A 20,586-nucleotide genomic window follows, 5' to 3' on the forward strand; every position below is an offset into this window, starting at 1 on the left:
AGGGACATCCCTGGCAAGAGCCAGTAGGTTGTTGCACAAATGAAGAGTTGCAGGTCCACTCTCCAACTTGGTCCCTGGTAAGACTCCAACACTGAATCTGTGAACTAAGAAAACAGAGAACCCAATAGAACAATGAAGAAAGGCCAACAACAGAAACTTCAAGCATCATTTCATCTCATCTTTTCAATACAGTCTCCTCAGTAGAGAGACTGGCTTCTTTTCTGGAAATGGCTCTCCAATACTTTACTTGACCAGTAAAGTCTGTCTAAAAAGTATCAAAAGTTCTTTGTATTGTATTGATTTTCACTGTAAGGAGGTGTGCAGGAATTTAAAATACAGTTGAAATCATGCAAATGTGAATCCAGCTGCCTGAGAGTCCAGGTTGAAAATAGTTGCAAATAGGCTTCACAGGGGATAGAAAACACACTGTCCTTACAAAATAATTACTTCAGCACGGATTTCATTTCATTCAACAATAAAAAATAAATAAATAAATAAAAAGGCAAAACAGCTGCATACAGAGAATGAGATCAGCGAGCTGAGCTCTGAACCCAGCATGCTCAGATCTAAAGCCCAATGCAATCAATCAAAGCCTCTAATAAACATCTGTGTAACTGAGTCTGTGTTCTGTTGATAATGAGAAACCAATGAGGAAAGCTGGATGTAAAATTAGAACAACGTATGAACACTGCATTTGTGTTTCTGCCCCTGAGTTTGTGGAACTTCATCATTGTTTAACTGAAGTCGGGTATATGTGTGGATAAACTTCAAACATTTACTACGGCATCACCCAAATTGGTCGATTAGCTTAACGAAACAAAAAACAGACTTAGAAAGGCGAGTTCATCTACCCACAGCGTTCAGGCAGCCTCCCACTGCAGATTTGGATCGTGCCAAAGTAATAACTAATGTTATATATCGTTGCGTATATGTAACCATACTCAGTCGTAGAAAATACTGAATTAAACCATATGGGCAAAGTACTCGAGCCCCGCTACAAAGGCCCTTCATGTGTACGTTTTAGTTAGTCTGTTGTGTATGAACGAGCAAAAGCTGCAGTTCGGGAATTATCAACAAGTCAGTCTTATTATGAAAAATGACTGACATTTGTGTTATTTATTTTTCTGATTGATAATATGCCAATATTTGAGTGCCTTAACAGGGTATATACAGAAATCCTGGAGGTAAATTCAATACCTTTTAATACAATTTTTCAATACCTTCTCAATATTTTTTAAAACAAACACGCCATTGAGTTGCAGGTTTATGAGTGACTGAAAGTGACTGAAAGTGTGACGTGAGATGCTAAAAAGAAACTACACGCTGTTTTCAGGTAACGTTACTTTTTGACGTTCCCCGGAGTTTTGCCAACCGGATACGGCAAAAGCTGAATCTGTCAACTAGCTCCGCTACCTTCTTCGTTGCTCGGCCTGGTTGTAGCGCTATCCTATTGCGTGCAGTGGGAATTTGAAAGACAACCGTTTATCCTGCCCCTCGGATTGAGCCTTGCCAATGGTGAGTTCCCAGACCCAATATCTTGATGTGGGTCTGGCTTGTCAGGCTAAAATACGGGATAGGATATCATATAACACAAACTTTACAAGATCAACTTAAAGAAATAGACATAATAAAACAAATGGACAACTCATAGTTTGCAAAAAAATCATTCAAAAAATGAATACCTCGTAAAATGGCGATAAATACCTTTTAATGGCCTGAATATGTACTAACTTTTTAAACCCCGCGGACACCCTGCTTAACTGTTTGAGCCACTGTTGAATGTTTATACTCAAAAATACATTTACTGCATTTTTTTTCCTTCTTCCCAAAAACATACCAGACCCTGATCCCAAAACTGAAGTACATACTAAACTGTGATTTTTGTGTACAATTACACTCCTAACTGCGATGCAATTTGTCTTCTAGCACAATGTCCTCTAGCACACAGTCAGGTCTAACAGTCATTAGTGACTGCTTTAAAATTCAGCTGGACGCCAGCCACCAGCTGAACAGTCCAATGCTATTATTAGATCTTATCTGTTTATCACTTATATAACTTATACAATAGATCCACACAATGGACTGTATACACGTTGAGTCTCAACGCTTAGGTATAAATTAACTTTTAATTCTATGATGTCAGAAATTCTTGTGTATGGAGATAACCATCATGCCATCAGTCTTAGAAACAAAAAAAACTTGCAACCAACTTTTAAAGTTTTAAAATGACCATACCCAACAATTAAGTTTGCATGACGTGATCTACTATAAGATCATTACCATTAGCACTCATCATGCAAACTGATTTGTTTTAGGTAGGTAAGATGAAGCAAAAGCAGGTGACAGGGGGATGACATATTGGCGTTTTTCCATTACATGGTATCTGCTCGACTCTACTCGACCGCGGTGTCCCGTCGACCTTTTTCCATTGCAGATTTAGTACCGCCTCATGCGTGAGGCGAGCGCGGCTGGTCGTCATAGCGACACCGCAGGAAACTGCCGTGACCTAACGCGACACACGCACAGAACGTCGAAGGTGTGCCGTTTTTGATTCTCGGCATGTGGCTGGTGCCGCAGCCAGAAGAAAGATTTTGTTTCAAAAGAAGCTGAAAAAAAAACTGGCTAAACTATTTAAAAATGGTGGGCTTGTTCAGGACACACCTGTCTGTCGCTAGCAATGATGACGCAGTGATTAGTGACGATTCTCTCTGACCAATCAGTAGTCTGCAGGTGTTCACATCACCTTTTGGTATCGCCTCAGCTTGCTTGAAACCTCGACGGAGGTGATACTAAAAAAAAAGTATCTGTTGGCAGGTACCAGGGACTTTTTTTCATAATGGAAAACCAAAAAAGGCGAGTAGAGGCGAGGCGAGCAGGTACCATGTAATAGGGGATGGTCTGTAACCGTTTATGTGTAATGCATCAGTAGTGTAAGGTAGCCTTAAAGGCAAACTAGGCTAGCTTAGAACATCATCCTTAACCTCAACTAAAACGTCCCAAATATGTCAGCAACCAACTGCATCTCGCCAAGATAAAAGAAGCATAAACATGAATTTATAACTGACGCATGGAGCTGTATCTTTCTGTCATTATGAAAGCCAGGATTTACTTTATGAATCTGTACCATGCGGTTACCTTGATTAAATGAATCATCAGTCCAGAAACTGTGGCTTTTTTCAAAAATGCTGAAGCAACACTCTCTTCCTGTGATTCGGCTGATCACCTCTAAGGCTTTCATAAATAAGGCCCCTGGATATATTCATGAACTAATTCACAGAATTGCTTTGATTCCAGTATAGGGAGGTCAAATGTGGTATTCTGTAAAATGTAGAGTGATTCACGTTTCTTGAAAAGTTCTGAGAAGTGACACATCAGAAGGACATTGAAACCAAAGCACAGAGTGATCTCCTTACCTTCTCCGAGGCTGTATCGTAGGCGGGCGTCCCACGCCTGCAGGGCCTCCTTGCTGTCGAAGCCCAGTAGAGCAGCCTGGTTCAGGCAGAGGATGGCCAGAGTAAAAGCAACACCTTCATACCACTGTCCTATGTCCAGACCGCAGATCTCCTCCAAGATAACACTGGCCCTCTCCTTGTTGCCCTGCGCTTTTTCAGACTTGTCTTTAAAAACCAGCAGCACGAGGCAGTCTGGAGAGTCAGAGAGTCGGTATGAACATCACTGAAGATGTGTCCAGCAGCATCAGTAGATGTATTTGCACAGTTAAACTGCAGTTTACATTACATTTTTATATTACGCAAAATGTAACATACTGGAAACACAGTTAAATCCATAATGAATTACACTGTCAAGTACATGTATGTATATAACATGTATTCTCACGCACAGTAGCTGTTGGAGTGTCCTGTAGTCTTTTGGCACCTTCAAACAATTAGTGTCAACTGACATAACAACACTGTGTGTTTGAGCATCTCACTCCTTCACACACACACTTCTTTACCCACATAACTGAGGCATGAGCGCAGACAGCTGTGATAACACTGACATCAAAGATGAAGAGGAGCAGCACTCAACCTCAGTCTAACCTGTGGAGTATGTTAAGCTGTCCAGCACCAGATATCCAAAGAAACATGTCTGTGTAATGCAATACAGCCACTTCATTACTTTGAATCCTAGTTTCTTAGTCACAAAATACAAAAAGGCCAGAGGTAAGGTAAGTTTAGACAACTTCAAACTCAACTTCAGGCTGAAGCCTCCTCAGTAAATGTGACTAAATAACAAGTACAGGTTTGGTGTATCTAAAAATACAGCAGGGCTCAGACCATCAGTCTTTAGCACATTAACTTTGAGGATGGGCTCAAATAAGAGTCAATAAGATTTTGAGTTTGTGGAATCAAGCTCAGAAATAGTTCAGATCTGTGGTTGAATATCAGCCTTTGCATCCTTAGAAAATCTCTGCATGAAAAATTAAAGCTTGTGAATGTGTAGACATGTGATTTGAGAATATCAAAATCGAATTGTGCACAAATGATATCAACAGTGAGGTTACACCATGGATTTAAGAGAACGGGTTACACAAAGGCATAAGTAACGTTACAGACTCAAAGCAAACCGTGAAATTCAAATCAACAAATGACTACACGTGAACGCGCATTTAAGATGACCTGAACGAATTTTAACCCCGCTTTTACAGCCGAAATCATTGCAAACATTTGCACTTTAAATATACTCGTTTAAAATATATTTGTACCTCCTGCTTTGACTCTGTATACTCAGATCTTCACAAAAAAAAGAGATGTTTTCTCTCAGACTTTGTGTAACCTCGCTGTTTCCCCACAAATGTTAGCTTGTTGTCTACAAAAACAAACTGTTTCTATTACTTGAGTTTATCATGTAGTCTTGTCACAGGTTTATAAAGGGTTGAAATACAATTACAGGTTTTGAAACTCGTTTTCTACTTTATTTTACAAGCTCTAAATCAGTTTGACCCTTATTTGAGCGCATATACAAGGCCACCTTCTGAATATACGAACACAAACGGTCTCATCAACACAGGAAGGGTCCATGCAAGTTGCAACAACACATGCAGGGAAGCACCTGATATGTTCAACAAGCTAACGTTAGCTTATTTTAATCTGGCGCAGCTAACATGCGCATTAATTTGTTTACACACATTTCATAGATAACTCGCAGTAAGAAACACGTGAAATGTGTAAAACTGACCGGTAATAAACGGTGGGGTTTTTTTTACCTGCTACAGGCGACGGCTTGCGAAGAACGAGCCACCTAGTTTTCCACTGTGGAAGAAAGCAAACGTAACGTTAGAGACAAACTTTTTTTAAGCACAGATGAAAGTGCGTTGAATTACTTCAGCCATATCAGTCAGCAAATTTAGTCACGCTAAACACCTTTTTTCCATCTCGGAGTCTGGCATATCCCTCCACGACAACAGAATCCGTCATCTTCAGTCATGGTTCCTGACAGCTGCACAGTCGCTGCCTGAATGAGGGGTCACTTTCAAAATAGCTGCTCTCTTTGCTTGTGGGGCGCAAACTCGCCCCCAGCAAGGCACGGAAAATGGCATGACCAGTATCTGTCTGTCGGTCTGTCTGTCTGTGCACCAGCCAGCCGACCATGTTGCCACCTGGACTGGTTTACACCACCTGCTACTGGAGGAAACAATCACATTCTCATACAACATTCCATAGTATCTTTACAAATATACACAGTTTTGTTTGTTATTTATGGTTATTTCATAAAACGGGAAGTATGTCGCAAAGTACTCCTGAAAATTTAAAAAAAGTGGAAGTGGCTTCAATTGTGTAAATGTGTATTTGAAATACATTCTGCAGAAGTTTATATTCATAAATGGTCTCTAGTTGGCCTCATAGTGTGTAAAATTAAAGTTATAATATGCTTGAATGTTGAATTATAGTAGTTGAAATACTAAAAGAAGTGGAAACAGATAAAATGGAAGTGAATGAAGTGCTGAATAAAGTTGAAATCTCAGGTAAAGTAAGCACTGAATGAAGTTGAAGCTTCAGCACTGAAAAAATAACTCTTGGCAACTAAAGATGCTGTATTACAATCAAATACATGTCGAAAGCTACAGGCTTGGCACAATTATGACTAAAGCCAGTGCGGTATGGAGGATATATTTATTCATTATTCAAATTGAAAGTCCAAACAGAAAACGAAGCAAGATAAAAATTAAAAATAGTATTATTTTACTACGCTACTAGGAAAAATCATGCCATAATTAAATGTGAAATGTAAAAGCTTAAATGGAAATAGTTAAATTAAAATCTCAAATAGAAAAAAAGACAATACGACGATAATTTTCAATTTTCAATTTGACATTTTATCTTTTGAATTTTATGTTTTACATTGACATTTTAAGATTCACCTTTTACATTTCGATTTAACATTAAGCTTTTCATTTAGAAGTGACAGGTGTCAATTTAAATGAGGAGGCGTGGCCCAACGGCTGGTGGGAGGGTCTGAAACCACTTCCAGCTGACAGCGGGGCCTGTGAGTATTACTGGCCGACCAGTAAGCAAGCGATCCTGGCCACCGCCAGCTGGCTGTCACCTAAGACTGGAGCTTCCAAGTCCGACAACGTATCGGAGCAAATGTGCAATTGGCCATCAATTTTTGTAAAACTGACCATATTCAAACTGTACACAGTTAATTTCTCGCATAAAACTCAGTCTCAGAAATGAATTTAGTGGTGAAATAGCAGACGAAAAAAGCAATCAATTCTAGAATCTAGATTTGGAGTTTGCCGTAGTAGCAGCAGGCAACAACAGGAAACCTTTTACAATTTTCGTCTGCTATTTCAACACTCATTTCCCCACAACTTTATCTAACTATAAGCGCAGTTCAATCATGCGAGGCTCAGCTGAGGCTCATCTGAGATTCGGCATCATCGCCGCTACAGCGTGTAGCGATGTGCCCCGGCCCCGGGCAAGGTAAGGAGACAGGCGCTGTAGCAGCTTCTCCAGCAGGCTGAACCGGCTTCCTCCCTCCCTTCCCGGCCGGGCCACATCGCTACCTGGATGTGTGATGGCTAGACGAAAAAAAGGGGACACGCCGAATCTTATGAGCCGCAGCCAAGCCGCGAGATTCAAGAATTGATTGCTTTTTTCGTCTGCTATTTCACCACTAAATTCATTTCTGAGACTGTTTTATGCGAGAAATTAACTGTGTACAGTTTGAATATGGTCAGTTTTACAAAAATTGATGGCCAATTGCACATTTGCTCCGATATGTTGTCGGACTTGGAAGCTCCAGTCTTAGGTGACAGCCAGCTGGCGGTGGCCGGGATCGCTTGCTTACTGGTCGGCCAGTAATACTCACAGCCAGTTTTCGGTGTTGTCCGTGTTTACGTCTTAAAATTTGACACTGTGTGTTTTTACTTTATCAAAGTTGATTGGAACAAGTTGATCGCCAAAAAATGTTTTGTCCAGCGTTCGGTAGCACCAAAGCTAGCTAGCTAGCGCTAACGTTACCTGCAAATCAAGGAAAAGTTTGTACATGCAGATAAACGGCGTCAGTGCACTGCCCAGAGGTCCGCGGTTTCCCGCTGGACGACTCGTGTCAGCCGGTTGAAAAGCGTTTAGTTTACTGCAGACCGCAGCGCCATTGAGACCATACGGACCATACACAACTTTTGTCCAAATATGTCACTCTTCTGGCTCCAAAATACCAAGATGGCAACATCCAAAATGCAAACTCTACTTCAAAAAAACTCACTCACATCACTAATGCTACGACCATTATTTTATATATAAATAAAAGGCTTTATCAAGTCAGTAAAGGTTTATTCAGTCACAACATGTTTCACAGTTAAAAAATATAACCTATAAACTTCCACAAGCATTACAAATAAAAACAAAATACAACATAGTACAATATTTAATATATTAAAAACTAATGTCCAGGTAATGTCCCTTTATGAAGCCTTGGGTTTGTGTCTGATCACTGAATTGATCCAATCGATATAGTTCCCAACTTTAGTGTAAACACCAGGTTTTTGAGAGCGGCCGCAGCCCTCTCCCCAGCTGATGATCCCATACAGGAAGCTGACATCATCCCTCGAACAAGCCAGAGGGCCCCCGGAGTCACCCTGGGGAAACATAAACATACATGCACATCAAAGTGGAGTCACACAAACAGCTAAGTCACCCACTTGGAACCTAATGTATTACTAAAAAATTGCATCCTACCCATGACGTAAACAGATAACTGTGACATTTAATTTAAGAAGAAGGAGCTTGAATATTTTACACCGCAGTTTGAGTAGTTAGTCTGGCACTGCAGACATCTCTGCAGTTTTCAGACCCTTGCACTTTACTCAAGGGAATCCCTGTTGCCATCTTTGTGCTATTCCATTACTCTGATATCTCAAGTCTTCTGATATCAACCCTTTCAGAGTCAAGGGAGGTCAACAACCATGTGGGCTCTGGCAGTCTATTTTGCCCAGAACACTTTGAGATCAGTTGTAATTTCCAATACTCCAGAGCAATAAGACAAAAACTAAAATAAGAGCTGTATGCTCCAGCTCTCGTAAGTTTTAATTCAACCTAGCCTCGTTTGGTGTGTATGGATCAGTAAATTAAAACAAAGTAATTCTTACATTAAGATCATTTTAGCTTGCTAACACATAACCTGTTGAGAGTGAAGAGTAAAAGAGGTAATGACACCTAACTAAAATGCCAATAATGTCAGATTAAATGAGCTAGCTAAGGTGCCTTGTTTGTGAGATATCAGTGGGTTGTTTAAATGGATGTTAATAGGAATAAAGAACAGAATTACATTCTTGAAAGTGGGTGTATACTTTGAATCAGGGTGCAGGCTCGAGTTAAAACATTGGAAGTCGACGTAGGTCAATTAATGTTGGGATGTAAATAAGTTTTTGTTTTTTGCATAACTGAACACTTTTGTATTAAAGTGTATGTATATGGTTATGTGTGTGTGTGTGTGTGTGTGTGTGTGTGTGTGTGTGTGTGTGTGTGTGTGTGTGTGTGTACTGTATATGTGTGTGTGTGTGTGTGTGTGTGTGTGTGTACTGTATATGTGTGTGTGTACGTATCCCTTGACTTTGTGTAATAAAATGAATTTGAAAAGAAAGTTTTATTTGTTTTTTTCTAATAGTAGGACATAACCATCCACTTGGCAGTCTTGGATTTAATAATCACTGTTCGTCTCAAAATGTTTTCCTACCTGGCAGGCGTCGACACAGCCGTTGAGCCCTGCGCAAATCATGTCAGCAGTGACATGGTTGCCATAAACATTTGGCTTCCTACAAGTGTCATGAGGAATCAGCCTCACTCCAGCCTCCTGCAGACTAGAGTAACCCTGTGCCTCTGTCAAAATAAAGCACAAACAACGTATTACGTTACAAGAAAACCTTTTTAACCTGAACAGGGCCTTGGCCAAATCCCCTCAAGACACAAAAAAGAAAGCCCTAAATGTTTACTATTATTTTTGATTTTTCAGTTAGTTGTATTTAGGGCCCAATACACTGATAGTTCACCCACACGGTGTGGCCACTTATGTTGCCTGATTCTCAGAACTGAGTAGCTGTGAACTGACTGTGCTTGACTGACATCTTTCACACTCTCCTGTTAGCTTTGTTATCTGTTACTATGTTTAAATGCACACTAATATTCCACTTTTATTCCAAATTTGATATGGGTCATTTAAACAGCATATTCCATTTGGATAGTCCGAATTAGGCCTTATTTGAAATGTAGCATTTTCCAATTAAAAGATGTGGGATGTATCCATATTTTTCAGGTTTTAGGAAAATCTTTTGGACATGTATACAGCACATTCAGAATATGCATCTCAAATGGGGTTTTTTTGCCGCAGTTGGCGACACACAGCCTCTTGCCTGTTTACGTCCACTCTGTGTGTTTTACACAAACCAACTAGCCAACAGCAAGGATGGGGTAGAGATGCATGCCCAAAAGAAAAGCCCAAAAATATACAGTGTTCCAGTGTATGAATGTACGTAGATAGGTGTTATCATGATGACACATTACTGCCATGATTTCCTCATCACTCACTCTCATGCATGTGTCCCCAGCCGCTAATAGTACAGCAGTACCCATCAGGGAACGTCATGCTTTTGTCTGGGAGACAGATGGGTCTGATGAACGGGGTTCTCTTCACACACTTCCCGTCCCGCTTCGCCAGTTTGATCAGAACTGCCAAACAGAAATGCAATGTTATGAAACGGGCAAAGAGACAACAAAAAACGATGAAACAAGTGGTAGACTTGGAGACTCTGCTGTCCAATGAAAACCCCAGACCCTAAAGTCAGTGAGTGTGTGTGTGTGTGTGTGTGTGTATGTGTTCATGTGGGGGAGCACAGGGACACAGCTGCTCAGTGATGCACAGCTGTGCACACAGAGTGGGCTCTTAAGTGAGTATGTGTGCTTCTGAATGGGGACAGGAGGTCTTCTAGTTTATGAGTCACTGGTGTGTGTGTGTGTGTGTGTGTGTGTAAATGCTTACCAATATCATGTAGTGTTGGATTAAACACTGAGAACTGTTTAGGAAAGATGTACTGCTCCACTCCGAATGTCCTGGTGTTGGGACCCGTGACGTTGAAGCTCTGCTGACCGAGCACCACTCGAAGCTGGGACTTCAGGGGGCTAAGGGAAGACACACTATTATCAGTCCATGGTGCTGTATGGTATGGTATGTGCAAGTATGTACTCCTAATACTCGTGTCCATCTGTCAGCCAAGTTACCTCGACAAGCTGTATGTCCTTGAACTGTGATCCCCAGAGGATGAATCCCGGGATACCACAACCTTTTTTTTTTTAGCATCACCATTTTAAAATGGCCATGTTTGCACAAGAAATATCAAAATCGAATGGGCAGATTTCCATTAAACGTATCTTGTACATGTATGCTCCCCAGAGGATGAACCCTTTCCGTTTTGGACCTGATTTAATGATCCGTTGACTTCCCCTGATGTTAAATATGAACACTTTTAGACCCAAGACTCTAATAATAGCTAAATCTTTAGTATGTTGTTCATTATGTTTGACATGTTTGTACTGTGGGTACAACACTGTGGACTCTTGCTCTGCTTTAATTAGTTTAATCAAATCCCAGCTGATTCTAAAAACAGTTTAGCAGTTAACAGTATGTTTAAAAGAAAGCCTTGCAGAGATCATTTACTGTATCCTTCTAAAACACATGGCTTTTCCATCACAGCTAGTGATGTCCAATTCAATGATGTTAACGTTTTAGCTTAAGATCTTTGAACTTGTACAATGACAACAGATGTCTGTTTGCTGACATGTATGCACATGCATGTAAACAGCATCTGTGCGTGAGACGTTTTTAGGTTTTTCCTCGAACTGGATGCTTGTCTTAATATAGTGTGTTCATAAAGCTGTGAGTCTTTGAATCCAATGCCTCTTAAGTTGCGACCTCTTGTTCAGCTGAGGTAAAAAAAAAAAAGAATGTAAAATAACGCTCCCCCTCTGATATATATGCATGTTTTCTGAAGGATTATGTTTCTTACATTGCTGACTCAAACTGAGTGTTTTCATCCTTTTACAGACGGGCTGAAAAGGGCTCGCAAGGACATATTTATTTTTAGAGTTTTAGAGTTTCAGTTTAAAGTTCCAGAGGCACTTGGTGAAAGTTACATTATGTACAGTATGTTGACTCAAAAGGGCTATAAAACCTATGCCTTCACTGCAGTGACATAAATACAAATATCAGCATCCATTGCAGCTGAAGTGGGTTCATGACGTACTTGCGGAATAAGCAGTGAGCTGCAGAGACAATCCAGCAAGAGGAGACCATGGTGCCGGCGCAGAAGTCTGACTGTCCGATGTAAATGGCTGCCATCCAGGGGTGACTACCTGGCAGAGCTGAGATTCCGCCCAATATCCGGCCCGATGCTATCTGTAACCTTTTCTTGTTCTTTTTGCCACACACATGCTTTTTGGGAAGCATAGAGGGCTGAGGTTTTTTAATGCCGGGCAGGCCATTAAATGGAACAATCCTTCGTGAAGAAGCTGCATGAGGAAACAAGTAAAAGTGCATGATTATTTCAAACTTAAAAGCATAACTGCTACTATAAGCTACATTTTTTTAAACAAGAACTAGAACTAACAACAAACTTACTACAAACCGGTCTAACAGCTAGAATATTTTGCTAACACACTACCTAAATATACCTCTGCTGAATAATGTTACAGAGCAACCTCATCCTTAAAATCATATATTGAGGAGGACACAGCAGATGGGACAAGCTTGTGGAGTCTGTGCATACCCCTGGCATCATGACATTGTGTTAAATCCTACTCAACACAAACATTTGACAGCACCTGACATGACATGGTGATGCAGGGTGAGTCATGCCTTATTTCCCCTTTTCTCACATAGCCCACGTTTTTAAAAGCGTTCTTCCAAAACCAGTCAACTTGGCTGAATTCAACTTTTCAGAGCAGCGTGACTCAACAGAGATTAGCTGTATTCTCAGCTTTCTGTTTTTATCACAAACACTGGTCTTCTAATTAAAAGAAAATGGAGACATTGAATGAGGTGTTGAGCTATTTGGAATGTTTCGCTGAATGAAGATATGGAATGATACAGCGAGTGGCCTTGGTAAACAGTCTTAGCTTTTCATACTTTATAATGATGAGTTTAATGTTCAAATAGGGATCTATAATAAGGACAGCTAAACAAATATGCCATCCTTGATAAGGTACAAAAGAAAAAGTTTTTTTGGGTTTTGATTTACCTAAACAACAAGACCAATAACAACCAAGGCCAATAGTTAATAGAAAGACCAGAGCAAATAATTCAGCAGTGCCCAGAATTTATTAACAGTGGAAGCAAATGATGAAACAAAATCAAACTGTTTTGACAATATGTCTAGCCAACCTAACAAATATATCACGCTCCTAGCTTCAAGCATCAAAGTATATCAATACACCCGGTCAGTGATGAAACTAACTACATTACAAACTAATTACAGATGCATTAGGTTCTTTAATGCCCTGTGATTTCTAATCTGGCATGCCAAAATGTTTCAACAGAAGAATACACGGGCCCACTCACGACAAAAAAAGATTACAAAACTCCTTTCCTCTGCTGCATTTACTCACACACAGACATAACACAGGAGGGGACGTCACAATACTCCCAGGAGATGGTGGCGTCATTTAGTGTGTAGCACCACGGCATCTTGTCTTCATCTGGGTTTCTGCACACACAGAAACACAGCGGACAGAGTGTGTGTAGGTATGGCACCATTGTTTAGAACACCACACATTACTCAGTTCAATACAGTAGCTAAATGGCTTACAGTCTGACGCACAAACGTGTGTAATTGTGCCTTGAAATGGGTTTTTCTTAGATGTTTTGGACATTTTGGGGCACATGCCATTTGCTGTGGGCATGCCATATGGCTGCTCGGTAGTCATAGCAACAATGACGACTGAGGAAAGCAGTAATAAATGGAAGAAGAGCAAATGTGGAGGAGGAGATACGTTTTTTTATTACACACAGGCTGGATTCACCATGTGCTTCTTTAAGGCCCAGGCTGGTTTTATAGTTGCCTCTGAGTAGACTTTGTCTGGAGACTCAACCACATGAGCAACAAATGTTGGCACATGAACTTTACAGATAAGAGCTAGGACTAGCAGGCAGCTTGGCCAGATCAGGGTAAGAAGTTGGATACTGCAGTAGTAATTCTACAAAGTAGGGGAAAAGTATAAGGAAATCTGGCCTTCCAGATAAGCCAGTTGGTACCGTAGCAACTGCAATATTGACACAAAATCTACTCGTGGCATAACTAGAAGTAGCTTTTATTTGTCATGTTGCTACCCAATATAGCAGGATGTCTCAACACACACCTGCAGTAGGCATGTTCCCCGAGGCCCCTGAGGGACGAGGCATCCACCGTGCCCACGTGGAGCTCGTCATACAGCAGGTCTGAGTTCCACGCCACACACCGGGCGCCGGACACCGTGGTGCCCACCAGCCCTCTGTAATCTGTGCCCCTGCTGTTGTAGCACTCTGTCTCTGGTTCTGCACACACATAAACCACAGACGGAAGCACGCAAAACAAATGTCCCAATCATCGATTCCGCAGTATAACACAAGAATGTAAATAATTGGAATGCAATCAGACAATTTCTGCTAATGTGATGGCAGATCTCTATCCTACACACTAAAACCAGTCAGAACAAGTCCTAAAAAACTCTGTTTGCATTAGCAACAGTTACAACAATTCAGTAGCAGCTTGCTCATGTCTTCACCTGCCATTAATCAAACCATTATCACACACACTCGTGCATGAACATGCACTGCATAAACATGCATACATGACAAATAGGAGGGCACACATAAAGAACATCACTACCTGTCACTACAGTCCTGCTTTTTCTCACCTAAGCTACAGTATGGACCGCTGTAGCCACGTCTGCAGTTACACACTTCCTTGTTCGTGGATGTGATCAGTCGACACGTTCCGTCATTCTGACAAGGGTTTGAACGGCACACTGGACACATAAAGGCAAACCAGGTCACATCTTAACACCACACATAGTGTATATTAGTAAGCTACATAACAGAATATGTCTGTTTTGGGTGGTGATGGCGCAGTGGATATGACACATGCCTTTGGTGTGGGAGATCTGGGTTCAGTTCCCACTGTGATACATCAACCAATGTGTCCCTGAGCAAGACACTTAACCCATACTTGCTCCACAGGCGTGCGACCTCTGACATACAGTAGCAATTGCAAGTTGCTTTGGATAAAAGCATCAGCTAAATTGCATGTTATGTAATGTTTTACAAATGGTTTAAACATGCAATAAGTGATTTGGCCTAATGAATGTCCAATATTCACTCTTTTTTTGTCTCTCCCTACTCCTGAGGGAAATATCTGGCTCTTTACTCGCACTGCTCTCATAGCGTTGTTTTCCTAATGCAGCAGGCAGCTGTTTTCAACAAACAAGTTCTGATGAAATTACTGTACACTACCTGCCCAGCACCAAACACCAGACAGACAAAGTTAGCAACTAGCTGGTGAATATCGGAGCATTTAGCAGCTAAAGAGCATAGACTGTATGCTAAAGAGCCAGATATGTCCCTCAGTAATTAGTCTCCATTTTGTGTAAATAAGAAACGGGTTGCCAACATGTCAACTTTATAAGGTAATAACACTGTGTGTCAATGTTATATCTTCAGCATGCTGTGCTGCCCTCAAGTGGGAAGAAAATCAATGAATGCAGGTTAAACAAACAAAAATCCCACCAGTGAAATCCAAAAAGTACAGTGCAAACTGGTCCTGTGTGTGCAAATAGTATATCTGAGTATTCCCTTAAGATCTATTGCAACACCTGTGAAATATGCCGGAGAATAGTGACGTCACATCTGCATTGGGGTAATCTAAAGATCACAGGCCTGTTGAGGAGTTGAAATCGAATGAGCCAAAAGAAAAATTTGATCTCAGTACAAAATGAAAATATAGTCAAATTTCATTTGAAAGCCATGTCAAAGGACATTCAGGTGCATTCAGCTTTAAAGACAGATGTTGTTCCACTGTCAGATAAGCCCCTACCATCATGACAAAAAAACGTTTCGGCTCAGTGAGCATGGAACTACCTCGCTGATTCCTTCTTTTATGCCAGGCAATCTGTTAAATGCCAATGAACGTCCCCCATTGAGATGAAAGCACCTTATGGACCCATGGGGCGTGTCCTAAAACACCATTCCTGAGTCACAGTGAGTCATATAATCTGTCTTTTCTTCCATGGCAAGGTTAGTCTTGTAACTATGGAGCTGAAATCAAAGAGAAAAAGCATGTCTCCGGGCTGGGAGGAGACCTGATACTTGTATCTTTTGAGGCTCACATCAATCAAAAATACCTAAAGAGGTTTTTTTTCCTTAGATTGCACTATTCTCCATTTTTAGTCTAGTAGTAGTAGTTTAGTTTAATATATCAGGTGTACATGATCTGAAGTATTAACAAATGCACAGCGTCTAGTGCAATTTAGCTAACTCTAACTACATGTAAAGTAAACAAAGTTAACGTTAAAGTTAAAGTAACTTAACTGACAATCTGTTCAACAGTTTGTGGAAGTGCATTAGTGTTTAAGGTACTGTAAATACATCCCCTTATTGGTTTTCTCTCTCATCATCTTAACAAAAGCAGACCCCAGAGCAAAAACAAGACACAATTGAAGCACAACAACAGCTGAAAGCACATCTTACTTGTGTACTGAACTCTTTCACACAGGATTTCCCCTGCCACACATGTGCACTGTTCCACATTACGGAGGTGAATTCGTCCCCAAGACTCTCCGATGTCATAATGGCGCAGGTGTACGGTTTCATAGCACTTCTCTGAAAAGCCGACAAAACACATAAAAGGCAATAGGTTGAAATCCGAGAGGAGATTGAAGAGCTCAATGGAGCGTGTAGAGCAAAGTTTGATGGCTGAGTTGTGCAAAATGCATTCAAAGTGGATCCATTTTTGTGTTATTTTTTTTTGTTTGTTTAGGTTTGATTGTGAGCACTTTAAATGGCTTTGAATATAGAGTGAAACCTCTTCGCAAATGACTCATAACAGACTTCTTTGCAACCAAAGGCGAAACTTCTTTAAGGGAAATAAGAGAGGGAAGCAGTAGAGCATGGAATGTAATTCTTGATCTTGGAAATAATAAGTATGATGTTGGACAAACAAGATTTCACTTAATTATTATTGCAAAGCATGTCACATGAAATATTTTTCAAATAACATATATAGGCTTTTCCCCATCATTTTGTGACATAATAATCTCACTTAAGGTCTGCTTATCAGCTTTTTCCAAAGCTCTTAAATGCATCTCACTGTAAGTTGACAAGTTTTCTTCTTCTGTGGCTGTCAGGTGATTGACAGTAGGCAGCCTAATGTGCAGTATGATATGAACACAATAACTCCTTTTAAAACATTTGAAAAGTTTGAATGGAAGACACACATAACACAACAGTGGTATTATACTTGTCGTCCATAAAATAATAATAATGTACGTACTCTGCTCACAGAGTCTCCCAGTGAAGCTCTCAGGACAGGAGCACTGAAACGAGTGTCTTTGTGGGATCAGCGTGCAGACGCCTCCATGACGACATGGATTCACCCGACATGGATCTGGGATTCTACGTGATGCGTGGACAAAAACTGAAACACATCAACAGGGAAGAACACAGTTAGAGGATAAACATTACAGTATTATGATAAAACACTGTACTAACTGTGTTCAGTAAACTAACCATCTGGCTGAGTTTTCTCTGGTGCACAGAAGCCCCACCGCCGGTCCCGATCAAAATTATGTGTGAGGGAGCACCTACAACAGAACAGACAGAAATCTTATACAGTCATCAGCATGTCACCTGGATTACAAACGGGAAACATTTGCAATTAAATTAGAGTTGGGCAATACGACAATAATACCGTGAGAAGTTTGTCAACTGTCAGATGTTGTGTCATATCGTTTATTCTGTGGTATCTCTCCCTTTAACAACTCCGGATGTATGAGGCCATTGTGAGCAAATCAATGCGTAGGACTGCTTCATGGACATTTTTGATTTTAAAGGTACTCTAAGCGATGTCACGCGTTTTTTAGGCTACAACATTTTTTGTCACATACAGCAAACATCTCCTCACTATCTGCGAGCTGCCGGTCCCCTAAACACACTGTAAAAAACCGCGGTCTCTGTAGACAGCCTAGGGTCCACACATGCCAACAAAAACAAAGTGGTCCAACCTGGACCATGCAAATATACACAAACCGTGTACCAGTGTTCAGCCAATAACGGACAAGAAGGATTTGGGGGTGGGGGGGGGGTTAGTGCGCTTAAGCACAAAAGGGAGGGAACGGGATGAGGAGGAGGGCGGAGCGAGCTAGTCTTCGTTTTGTTTGAAAATACTTTGAACGTCAACAAGGAGTAACGTCACATAACATCGCTTAGAGCACCTTTAAGCCAAGCTAGCAATATTGCTTTATAGATGGCTATCTGAGGCGGTCAGTTTGCCACTTGGACTGACTGCCATGAAATTTGGTACAGGCAATTCACGTCCCGCCCGAGGATGAATTGTTACTGTACCATTTTCATGACCTGACGTTTCCTTTAGCACCATCATCACATCTGTGTAATGTCCGATTGATCCCGTACGTGAATAGAGCAGGTCAATGTCTGGAGAATTCACAGCGAGCGAGTGAGCGTGTTTCTATCATGCAGCTGATGCGAAACTGAAAGAAAACAAACATCTGAGGGTGAAGAAGAAGGGTCATTTACACAAAGACGCCAACGGAAATGTTTAACTGGAGAGACGACGAGATTCGGGAACTTCTGTTGGCAGTAGCGGTTTTTGGCACGGGCGAAGCGGGCAGCCGCCCAGGGCGGCATTTTTTCATGACACATGGAGGGCGGCATGAGCTCTAACAATTTCTCTGTGATGGAAATGCGGCATTTTTGAGGCCAGTTTGATTCTGAGAAAAAAAGGAAAATCTCTCTAAACCATAACCAACCGCCACTCACTAACTATGTCAGTCATCCACTACTTCAATCCAAGAAACATCAGCATACTTCTGCAACACTCACTGAATCTGCAATTCATGACAAACCTATCTTAACACTGAGCTCATGAGCACATCACAAAAACATGCAGAGTCTTATTGCAGTAACTTTATGCGTAGGTGGACCAGAGATGTTGTGCCATATATAATTGCATTAATGTTACTTCAACTTGCTGGCACCCACCCTTATTGTCTCAATTCCAAGGACTGATGACTGGGAAGCCCTTCAGCAAGTTTTTTTTTTAATCCTAAAATAAAAATCGAATAAAAAGAGGATTTCACAACCTGAAGTAATAAAAAAGCACCACGGGGGTTTAAATGTGACAGCTGTTTATTCACCATTGGGATTAACTGTAGGAAGAAATGTGTTACAAACTACAGCCATAGTCACAGTTTAAGATTTTCTACATTCTATCTTATGTCACCTTTAAAAAACAAACGGATGTTTATAATAACAGCGGTATTCTAATTTCATCCATTACAAGGCCCACATACGATTCAGCAATGAGCAAGTTATTGAAGAAAATTAGCTCATTACCTCACCTGTGACTTAACAACTGCGGTGTGTGTGAGCGTGACGTAGACAAGGACAAGGAATGTGTGAACAAAACCAAATATGACAGGACAGCCCTTCCACCTGTCAAGACTTTGTCTAAAGCGAGTGTGTGGTAACTCGTGTGATTACGCGCACATTAGTGATGTGTGTTTGTGTAACATAAACAGTAGATCCAGATGGGCTGGCTAATAGGGACTCACCATGGTTTTGAGGATAGGATGGTGAGGCAGTGATGATGAATCCTTCCACCCTGACGAAACGGGAACTTGCATTCTTCTCCCATTGTAGTAAGAACTGGCAACAGAGCAAAACACAGCATGTTAGTGATTCCCAATGAACACAGATGGGCAAAACAAGAAAAGAGTGAAATCAGAAACTGTCTGAAAAACATCTGTGCAGTTTCCCCCTGTACCTCACACACAACTCCTCAGACTATATATATATCTGATTAGAGGACAGTAAATCCATGATCCTCGCCTCAGAAAGTTTAATCATGCTGCTATAAGGCAGGTTACAGACCTATACACGCACTAGCTCCCACATGCTTTAGATTTATATTGCACCAACAACTTTTATTACTACAGCTGAAAAAATATCACATTCACTGACAGTCTAATGTTCATCCCCCTCCCTCCCTCTTTTCTCCTCTAAACACAGGTCAGAGGTAAAACCTACCTTTCCGGCTCTCCTTGTATGGCTGTTTGGAGATGACCGTTTCATATCCAGCTTTTAATATGCGCTGAAATCAGCGGAGAGAAATTATTGCACTTTATCTGGCTTTTTCCGCAATATTGATAAAAAAAAAAAAGATGCACGGAGGTGAGTAGGATGGTTGTAACTTACCGCCCGTGTAGTGAAAACAAAAGGTAAAAAAAGTAATATAAGGTATGCCATCATGAAAGTTTGCATCTGTTGGTCTCTGGTGTCCGGATAAGCTTGTTTCCAGAAGTCGGAAGAGGGTCTGTGTGCCTGTGTCACGTTATATCTGTCAGTTTCCGAGTTCTTATAGCCTGCTTTTGGTCATAGGAAACGTGGGAAACCCTGCAAGTATTATCCTGTCCCTCACAATTTCTAAGCTGTATTGAGTAAACCTGTTGCGTCATTAGGCTTGTCTATCTCTGAGGCATCCTATACCCCGGCTGGTGTTCCGTGTAAAACCTTCTCTGCAGACGCCCACGGTTTATCATTGCAAGTTATCCACGGAGAGAGGACATACCAAAACTTTCCAGAGGCAGAGGCGGCGGCCGGGCCAGGAGATGGTGCTGCAAAGTCCCTCCTTTCCAGCCTCTGGAACCGTCCAGTGTGAAGTTACTTTTTGCCTGGTTCGCATAATATAAACTTTTTTAACTGTTTCAGCTGTGATGTCTGGTTGTTCTGATTTATAGTTAATAAAGATGTCTCTCTGAAATGACCTGTGATTGGCCAATGGCAAAAGTCTTCCGTCACAGGCTATATTAACTAAAGCCTGGA

At 41.1% G+C, this 20,586-nt stretch overlaps 2 protein-coding genes across 3 annotated transcripts in view; both read right to left on the reverse strand.

The window, feature by feature from the left end:
• The window catches only part of LOC144534621 (protein Dok-7-like), a 38,815-nt gene extending 33,370 nt beyond the window's left edge, over positions 1-5,445 (reverse strand). The window contains exons 1-4 of the mRNA XM_078276631.1: positions 5,364-5,445; positions 5,207-5,252; positions 3,414-3,644; positions 1-104 (exon numbers count right to left, since the gene is read on the reverse strand). The exon at positions 1-104 is cut by the window's left edge and continues 97 nt beyond it. Coding sequence (XP_078132757.1) covers positions 1-104; positions 3,414-3,644; positions 5,207-5,252; positions 5,364-5,417 — 435 coding nt within the window. The 5' untranslated portion in view covers positions 5,418-5,445. The remainder of the gene's footprint in view (positions 105-3,413; positions 3,645-5,206; positions 5,253-5,363) is intronic.
• Positions 5,446-7,321: 1,876 nt separating this feature from the next.
• Positions 7,322-20,312, reverse strand: hgfac (HGF activator). 2 transcript variants are annotated; one of them, XM_078275880.1, is made up of 14 exons: positions 19,960-20,312; positions 19,792-19,855; positions 19,317-19,410; positions 17,254-17,327; positions 17,018-17,161; positions 16,216-16,347; positions 14,388-14,498; positions 13,851-14,025; positions 13,101-13,198; positions 11,741-12,005; positions 10,480-10,619; positions 10,029-10,169; positions 9,181-9,323; positions 7,322-8,083 (listed from the first exon to the last, which is right to left on the reverse strand). In XM_078275880.1, the coding sequence occupies exons 1-14, from the start codon at positions 20,023-20,025 to the stop codon at positions 7,910-7,912; spliced, it is 1,821 nt and encodes a 606-aa protein (XP_078132006.1). In that variant the 5' UTR covers positions 20,026-20,312; the 3' UTR covers positions 7,322-7,909. The 2 variants fall into 2 exon arrangements, with proteins under 2 accessions (XP_078132006.1, XP_078132007.1); XM_078275881.1 differs by lacking the exons at positions 13,101-13,198; positions 13,851-14,025.
• Between the last annotated feature and the right edge of the window lie 274 nt (positions 20,313-20,586).

This window comes from Sander vitreus, chromosome 19 (assembly GCF_031162955.1).
Source record: "Sander vitreus isolate 19-12246 chromosome 19, sanVit1, whole genome shotgun sequence".
Lineage (NCBI taxonomy): Eukaryota > Metazoa > Chordata > Actinopteri > Perciformes > Percidae > Sander > Sander vitreus.

Coding starts and splice junctions, on each gene's coding strand:
- hgfac (XM_078275880.1), bottom strand. CDS start 20,025: ATGCAAACTTTCATGATGGCATACCTTATATTACTTTTTTTACCTTTT. Junction 19,856..19,959: donor TTGTTTTCACTACACGGGCG/GTAAGTTACAAC, acceptor CGCTGATTTCAG/CGCATATTAAAAGCTGGATA. Junction 17,162..17,253: donor AGAGAAAACTCAGCCAGATG/GTTAGTTTACTG, acceptor GATGTGTTTCAG/TTTTTGTCCACGCATCACGT.